Raw genomic sequence first — 9,375 nt, forward strand, 5'->3', positions numbered from 1 at the left:
CATTTTGGGCCAGATTTTCAAAGACCTACGCGTGTAAGTCCCGGGGCTTCGGGAAAGGGGCAGGGAGGGGCTAGAGGCCCCCGGTACAGCTGTCATTTGCCGCTGTGCCAGGGGATCGCGTGCCGGCAGAGTGCGCGCAACTTGCTCCTGCCCAATAAAGGAGCGGACCGGGAGGGAACTTACTCAACCCCCTAGCTAACCTGCCTCCCTTTTCCCCCTCTTCGCCCCGACCCCTAAAACTCCCCTGACTCACGTTTTTTTTGTTTCATTACTTACCCGCTCTGCCGTGCAGCAGCAGCAGGTGTGTGCCAGTCCGATCCCTGCCCCCGGGCCACCCCTTTTTTGCTCAAGTCATTCTTCATTGTGCACCAGGAGATTTGCACGTGTAGGGCCTTTTGATTGTAAGCCCTCTGGGGTAGGGAAAATGTGAAAGCGCTTATCCCTGGGAGTGAGCAATAAGAAACAGATCAACTGTTGGGGATCTGACAGGTCCTTGTGACCCAGACTGGCCACTGTCGGAAATGAAATGCTGGGTTTGATGGACCTTGGAATGAGCCAGCGTGGCACTTCTTATGTTCTTATTTTAAGAAGCACTTTAATTTTATTTTATTTTATGTTCCCAATATCATGAAATCATAAATGCATATCCCTTTTATGAAGACACAAACGAACAAAACAAAAAGAAGAAAAAATGCCATTTTTATTTAGTTTGACTTGATGACTGCTTCACAGTTATACTCTCAAAGGAAGTACAGTATAATACAAATAAAATATAAATCCATAATCCATCAATCTTCTATGTCTGAAGGCAAATATTAACTCCATTTGAGAGATCCAAAGAAGGAAGATTCAGAGCAAAGAACAAAAGAAAATATTTGCTCAATTGCCAGATGAAATGACTTAAGGAAAGATAGTTTTATATAGTTGTTCTTTACTAGCTGCATAAAATTACAGATGCAAACATTATACAGCCCTGCATTCTGAGAGCTAGTATTGTTTATACAATAGGATATAACAGGACAACTTTGATCATTAATAAACGTTTTTATGGTGCTTCTGCACAGAAGGCCTGTAAGCATGGTCTGTATGCTCACTCCTGTGTGTATATTGTTGACCACCCCCAAAGACCCAATGACATGTCGCTGGCATGTCCAGCTCACGGAGAAGGACGATCTGTGGTCTTTGGGGAATAAAGGCTGGCCAACCAAAGAGCAGCATTAGGAGGGTGGTTTTTCTCTCTCTTGTTCTTAACCAGGCTGTGGAATATGAGGCTGTTACACAGGAGAACACAGGACAAAAACTGGAGCCTTCCTCCTTCCCTATGGTAGGAGTGAAAAACAAACATGACTGGAGAAGAGGAAAATAAGCAGAAAAATATCTCTCTTCTAAAATAGATTGGCTTTTCTGTTGTCCCCTACAGAGAAGAAGAGCTGCTATATTTGGAGTTTATTGCACAGATCACCAATGAAATCCTGGCACTTGGATTATTTTCCAGCAGGTTGGATATTATTTGGAAGACGTTTTCATTTGTTTGTAGCAATGTGGAAATTGCAAATGATGTGTACTTTTTTATAGCCATCTTGACGTACTTTGCCCTACTTTGAAAAAATGGTAAAACTACAGTTATCTAAGGTTAAATGCATAATTTTATGAGCATGCAGAAATATAGTCTTAGTCTTTTGATAGAGTATTTATGTATATTGTGATTATCTTTAAAGATTAAGCACTTAAAGGTAAAATCGCTGGCCGACTTAATGCAGCATATTCAACATATTGATCTGTCCTGAACCATTACTATTTGTAGCATAAACATCTCCAGCCAAAAATGTGGAGTGCAGCGTTCTAATGGCCATATTGGTTCTGGAGAAAACTGGATTATTTGTAGGCTGGGATGCCTTTTAAAGGGTCAACAAAAATGTTATTGTAGTGGCTGAACTTTCAAGACCTCCAAAAAATGTGTTGCTACAAAAAATATTAAATTATATCAGAAAGTAAATGTAAAGCAGCTGTACTTGTCAGATTACTGCTAATGATCATTTCTATAGTGCTACTAATCATATGCAGTGTCGTATGTGCTCCTAAGAGAGAGTCCCTGCTCTGTGGAGTTCACAGTCTAATAAAAACACACAGCACCAGTGTTTTAATGTTTTTATTAATTATAGTTTATGTTGCTTGTTCTATAATTGTGCAGAACCTCTTGTTGGCAATGTGGTTTTATATATGTAAGAAATAAAATGAGAGATGCTTCAGGAAATGTATTTATTTCAGTAAACGTAGTAATGATGGCAAATACAGACCAGTTGGCCCATCCAGTCTTCCCAGTTCAGATTCCTCATCTGATTTTCTACCACTTTGGGGAAATGAGCATACAAACTCCCATGCATAAATCAACACCCGTTTCCCCTCCATGCCTGTCCCAAGCATATCCTCAGTCTGCCACAGTGCTGACCTCAATTACTAGGCCATTTCAGTCCTTGTCATCTTCCTGTGAGAGGAGCACTTAATCCAATACTCAGGTTCTCATCAATGTTGTCTTTTCAAGTTTTATAATAATTCACACAGCTACTAAAATTACTGAGGCTGTTGTCCAAAGCATCTGGCCTCCCTGTGATCATTAATGATCAGGTTTTGACCATGGTCACTCTGTTGTAACCACCACTCTTACAGCTTACCCCAGAGCCTTCTTAGAAGTCCAATGAAACCGTACTACTGCTGTTTGTGCTTCTAACCGCTGGTCTGGGCAGGTGCACAGTGCTGTCTTGGAAGTTTGAGACAGTTGTACCACTGCTGCTCCATGCAGGTTACCCCAGTGTTTCTCTCCCATCTTGGTTTGGTGATCATACAATATCCCATATTTAATCCTACATTTAGCCACCATCTCCCCCCAGTCCCCTTCCCCAATACCTTACCAACAAGCTTTAATATAATTTAAACAGCTACCAAAACTAGCAAAGCTGTTGGCCTAACATTTGATGCCTAGGTCTCCATGGACTTACCAGACAGTATGTGACCACCCTCTGTTTCCATAACTATGTTGATGTTAAGGGTTGGGGGGTGAGTTGCTATTTTTTTCAAAATATCAGGGCACAAGACGGGAGGATCAGCTGCTGCTTTTTATTTTTAACCAATATTCAGTAAGCTGCTGAGCAGCAGTTACCTGGTTAATGTAGGTGAGTATGTTCAGCGGGAAACCTAACTGAATATACCAGCTAACGTTACCCACTTATCTTTAGCTGGGTAACATACCGCTCCCCAGCCTACAAACAAATCGGATCAAATATTGACTGCACATTAACACCAGGTTGTTGGTTAAATGTATTTTTTCTGATTTCAAACGAGTATTTACTAACACGTGGTGCATTTCTTCCTTTTCCATCAGGGTCTTGGCACGAGTTTTTGAGCGTCATATAGAAGATAATAAACACCGCTTGGATGAGGTTTGTCCATTTCTACCTAATTACTTTAATTTTGGAAAACATTCCTAAGGCTCTTATATTATACACAATCAGTTTGCGAAACATCTTTGGTACTGTAGCCTGAAACTAGCTAATAGGGCGGAGAGTTGAAAATGTGTAGCTGTTTGTTAAATAGTTGATTAAGAAAGAAGCATGAGCAGAGGGAGAAGAAGAGAAGAGAAGCGAAGTTGAAGATTAGGGACTGCAGCTTTTCCCCATCCTGCAGATTAAGTGTAAAGCGTTTTCCACAGGGAGGTAAGCATGCAGTGTCCTTACTAGCCAAGTTACATCTCTGCTGTGCTGTAAAGCTAGAGCACGTGTGGGGCCAGAGCACATTTGTATTAGTATTTGTATTTGTATTAGTCGTGTTCCTCGCTTTTTGTAGAAGAGATGATTGAGTAACTCATGGTTAGTACGCGGAGAAACATCTAATATTGCAAGGAGTAGGTTCTGAGAGTCTCATGGCTCACTTCTGATGATCTTGAGGGAAGGGGGAGGGTCCTTTTGTAAGGGCTTTCTGTGGGTTCATCACTGCTTTACCTGCAGAAATGGCCCTTTAGAAACTTGCATGACCGATGCAAAATTACGCACACGCTTTTACGTGCATAGGGAGAGGGGTTCCAGGTGGGGCTGGGACTTAGGTGCATACTTTTGATTTTAAAGGGTATGCCTGTACATTTTCTTGGCAAAACTGAATGCACCCGATAGCAGATGTAATTGTGTGCGCATGGTTTTGCCAGGATCATTTTCAAAGCAGACTTATGCACGTAAGCACTCTTTGAAAATTGCTGTGACTTATGCACATATTTGCCAGGTAACCTGTATGTGATATTATAGAATTACTCCCTAAACCATGAGGAGTGGTAGAGTAAAGCAACTTCGTAAAAGAAAGTTATTGTCCGATGTTCTGTCATCTAGTTTAGCCAAAATACTTAACAAAGCTGTACATTTTCCTAGGGTAAAATGCGCCATCTATTGGATATACTTAGAATGGATTTGGGCTACAAAGCGGAGGAAAGCTCCGGGAAGCTGACTGATGGCAGCAGCAACGAGATGGCAACATTGCAGCAGGAAATTTCAAAAACCACAGGAGAGCTTAGAAGAGGAAACCTCAGAAGAGAGTATAAAGACAGCAAAGAGTTTTTAAGGACAGGGGAATTATCATTGCAAGATCAGGGAGAGAGCCAAGTTCTCCAAGCAAACACAACTCTACAGCAGATTTCTGAAAACAGCCACCACCTGATGGAAGATCCAAGAGATGTGCTGAGTGGCAGGATGGATTTCTATTTAGTACACCAGAAGAAAGCTCCTGAGGTTCTACACAGCCTGGAAAAATATCACCACCTTGAGGAATTTCTGGAGGCAGTTCCAAAACGCACCCCTGCTGATGAAACAGAGTCTTCCGCAGTATACCCCAAAACTCCTGATGATTCAGTCGCTCTCAAAAAATCTGACTCCTTTGAAGAATTTCTCCAGAAAGGCCCAGGAGAAGAGAACAGTAATGAAAGAGAGCCTTCAGCAGCACAGGAAGAAGCTCCAGGTGTGCTCCGGCCATTGCAAAAATATCATCATCTTGAGGAATTTCTAAAAGACGCGCCCAGTAGAGAACAGGCTTCTTTCCCCAGGATGCTCCAGGAAGGATCTCCAGACAGGATGCACACATCAAACACTGTCAAACATGAAAGTGCTACTGAAGAGGCAGATGAGTGCAAGGAACTGCATGATCTTGATGGAAGCTTTTCAGAGATCTTTCAAGATTCCAAAGACGGGGCATATGACAGTGCAGCAGAAGATTTAGTTGAAAACCTTGCCGAGACAGGAAGTGAAGAAAGTGGCATATATTAATGTTTTTAAATGTTAAAAGCCTCTAGAAGTTGGTGAGCCATAAATGGCATCATCTGTTATATCTAAACATTGACTACAAGTTCCCTAGAATGGGTTCAAATATTCAAATCATGCTTAACTGATCCAATCTGCAACACTTTTACAATCACCATCAGTCAGTGAAAACTTATATATACTGGCACATGGTGTGTAAGTAATGCTTATTAAATATGCTGAAATGGCTATATTTATAGTGACATTACAGATCTGATACTCTTTTTTATGTAGAATATGTTCACTAAATAACTAATTTAATAATGTCTGTATAACTTGAATCATCCCTAAGAACTCAAGATCCATCAGAACACAGCTGTGGATGACACCATTTGGCCCATCCAGTCTTTCTGGTCCCTCCCCAGGGGTTTATACATGAAATGCAACAAATAATTCAGGCGATCCCCGTGTGCACATATTCCCATAGATGGAAGAACAATCTCATGTCCTGATTCTATGGAATTTTCAGGAAACCTTCATTAGCAAAATATACGTGCCATATAGCACTTGGGCATAGAGTTTGCATGCCTGTTAATTCCCTAATATATTTGTGGAAGTCTCCACTGGCTCAGGGACTTTTATTATTATTGTAGTAAGCAAAGTGAAAAATGCAGAATAATATAAAGAGAAAATCTTTTGAATCACCAAAATCAGTTTCAAGCTGTTCTAGTAACTGACCAAGAGGAAGCAAAACTGGTTTGCAGACAGGAGGCGCACACACCCAGCCTGCGGAGTGCTGTACTGTAACCTTTTTTCATCATTAGATCTGGATTTGGATTTTGGATTTACTTACTTTCCTTCCCAGCCCATACTGAAGGCTAGTTCCAATTCTGGTACAGTAGGTAGGTGCATGTCATGTTTCAGCCTTGCTACCTAACATCAAAGGTTACAATTACGATTGAGTACATCCAAACTGGCACTTGTGTACTGTTCTGTATGGTTCGTGGTCTGCCACTACAAACGAAAAATTGAGTCCGCGTGCAGATGTGATGTTCATGTGCCCAGAATGGCTGAAATGTGGCCCATTAGATTAGGTCGCTCGCACTGGATCTGGCTCATAGGCATACTACATGTGTGCATGCTTTGTTTGCTGCACAGACTTGCTGCCTCTTGGAAACTGATCTTTGTCTACTGTATTTCTAATGTGAATCTGACTGACTTAGCTAAATGGAGTGCTCCATACTGCCTCAAACAAATAATTTCACTTTTATCAGTATTCCTTCTAAGCATAAATTGCACAGCTCTGTAATGAAGTCCACTTTAGTTATAGTATATAAAATGTGGGCGACTGCCAGCTGGAATGAGACCAATCTGCCATGTCCTGTCTCAGTGACATATTTCTGCACTTGACTTGCGTTTATTGCAGTCTTTGGAAGTCTATTGTACACTTCAATTATAGGTTCTGAAAAATGTCTTGCTCACCCTCTACAACTCTCTCCATACGTCCCTCTTTGTACCCATTTTTATAGCCAGAACAACCTCAGGCTGCCTCATTCCTTTCTATTTTCTATTCCTTAGTTGTTTTCCTCTCTCCATTCTCGTTTTGTCCCTCAATCCCGTTAGCATTTCCCCGGTACGTGAAACGATACATCGTAGTTACTAGGACTGCACAGGGATCTGTTAATCTGCACTAGAAGACTTTCCATATCAGTGGGGATCTGGAAACAGGGTCCATATGAGATAATTAGGAGTTTTCATTACAAAGCAGAAAAGATAAAGAAGGCTTTGGACCTATTTAAATGGATTTTCTGTCCCTATGACTATGTAACCTACTGCTGTCTGCTGTTGTAACCATGGACTGCCAGTAACATGCCTTGAACTCCCTGGCTGGAAAGCCGTGATATAAATAAACGACAATGATTGTCCCATAGGAGCAGATTTAGCAAGGTTCTCTCCATTCAAACTCCGGGTCTGGCACCTTATGCTACAGTAACTTCTACAGAAAAGTGAGTTTTGCATTGGTAGACATGGTTTCTGCTCCTTGTTTTCCCATTTGTTCCTGAAACTTTTACCTGTATACATTTTTGTGTTTATCATTGCTTTGTCTATTAACTCCTTAGGAAATGTATTTTTATACTCTTTTAATATGTTATTTAAAAACACTGTATAGAAAGTTGGTAGAATGAATAGTGAAAAATCACAAACTGGAAAGCATAAAAAGATAAAATGTTAACCTCTTATGTCTTAGCTGTTTTGATTATATTCTAATGCAGTGGTTCTCAACCTTTTTCCCATCGTGACACATCTGACAGGCCACGCTCACCCGTGTGACACACTGCTCATTACAATTCATGGCGGAAATAAAAAGTAAAGGTCCGGTAATTATTTTTATTGTTAAGAATGACACAAGGGAAAGATACATATTCTGTCTGAACAGAAATTGCATAAATGGTAAACATCCCACACCAAAACAGCACCAATTTCCAGCATTCAAACAGTAACCACCTTACCTAAGAAAAGGCAACACTGAAAATATTACACCAGGCCTTAAGACACCAATACATCTCCTTTTAGGAAAACGGACCAAGTGAGGCTGCTATAGAGCCCTACACAGAAACTACACGCCAGCAGAGAACCTCACCCGAATCACATGTGCTGACCCTCACCTAACAAAGAATAAAGAGACCAAAACGCATAACTTGAAGCATGCAGACAAAAACTGAATTGGAAACCGCAACAAGCCAGAGTCTCTGTATGCAGTGTAACAAAGGAAAAAAGAAACATCACCCATCCTTATAAAACAAATCAAGAAATATAAAATCAGTAGCAGTAAAACCATACTAACAAAAAGAATAGATTATTCCAAACAGCTGATGAATGAAATATCCAATAATTAAAAACTCATATAAAAAATTTCTAGATACCAATAAAATATTTCAAAATAGCAGACACAAAGACCCAGTAATGAAAAATAATGATACAAACAATTTTTTGCTCTGCATACCTGGGAACGTTTGATATCCAGGTGCCCTGAGATTGTTTTGAATTAGCAGGAGGAGGGGTGGTTTGCTTGAAACTTTCTCCTCTCTCTCTCTCTCTCTCACTGGCTCTCAATCACACACATAAACACATGATCTCTCACTTACATAGCTGTCTATCCCACACACATGCTGTCTATCTTTTCATGCTTACACACACAGGCTTTCAATCACACACATACATGCTGTCTTTTTCTCTCACACACAGACTCTCATTCACATGCTTAAAAACATGCTCTCTCTTCTTTACACACAGGCTCTCAATCACATATTCCCTCACCTAAACCAGCTCTCAGTCACACACACATACATGCTCTCTCTCATACACACAGGCTCTTAGTCATACATTTATTTTATATTCTGCTTTTTGCACTTTTTTCAGCACTTCAAAGTGGATTACATTCAGGTACTGTTGGTATTTCCCTAACCCCAGAGGGGTTACAATCACACAGGCCGATACAGTACAGTGCGCTCCGACGGAGCCCACTGTTAGCCGGCATTTGGACGCGCGTTTTCCTTACCCCTTATTCAGTAAGGGGCGGAAAACGCGCGTCCAACCTGCCGAACCTAATAGCACCCTCAACATGCAAATGCATGTTGATGTCCGTATTAGGTATTCGTGCGCGATTCAGAAATTAAAATGTGCAGCCAAGCCGCACATTTTGCTTTCAGAAATTAGTGCCTACTCAAAGGTAGGCGCTAATTTCTTCCGGCACCGGGAAAGTGCACAGAAAAGCAGTAAAAACTGCTTTTCTGTGCACCCTCCGACTTAATATCATGGCGATATTAAGTTGGAGGTAAAAAAAGTTGAAGAAAAAAGAAATTTGAAGTCGGCCGGCGGCTGTCAGATCGAAAACCAGACGCTCAATTTTGCCGGCGTCCGGTTTCCGAGCCCGTGGCTGTTAGCGGGCTCGAGAACCGATGCCGGCAAAATTGAGCGTCGGCTGTCAAACCCGCTGACAGCCGCCGCTCCGGTCAAAAAGGAGGTGCTAGGGACGCGCTAGTGTCCCTAGCACCTCCTTTTGCCCGTTTCTACTGCCGGGCCTCATTTGAATACTGTATCG

The 9,375-nt window shown here is 41.4% G+C and overlaps 1 protein-coding gene across 6 annotated transcripts in view; it reads left to right on the forward strand.

Moving 5' to 3' along the window:
• Positions 1 to 5,538, forward strand: part of SPATA7 (spermatogenesis associated 7) — a 191,367-nt gene extending 185,829 nt beyond the window's left edge. For all 6 annotated transcript variants that reach the window (XM_029597738.1, XM_029597739.1, XM_029597743.1 and 3 more), the window contains 3 exons: positions 1,421 to 1,498; positions 3,380 to 3,437; positions 4,413 to 5,538. In XM_029597738.1, coding sequence (XP_029453598.1) covers positions 1,421 to 1,498; positions 3,380 to 3,437; positions 4,413 to 5,300 — 1,024 coding nt within the window. In that variant the 3' untranslated portion in view covers positions 5,301 to 5,538. The remainder of the gene's footprint in view (positions 1 to 1,420; positions 1,499 to 3,379; positions 3,438 to 4,412) is intronic.
• Positions 5,539 to 9,375: the final 3,837 nt, after the last annotated feature.

The sequence above is a fragment of the Rhinatrema bivittatum genome, chromosome 4, assembly GCF_901001135.1.
Source record: "Rhinatrema bivittatum chromosome 4, aRhiBiv1.1, whole genome shotgun sequence".
Lineage (NCBI taxonomy): Eukaryota > Metazoa > Chordata > Amphibia > Gymnophiona > Rhinatrematidae > Rhinatrema > Rhinatrema bivittatum.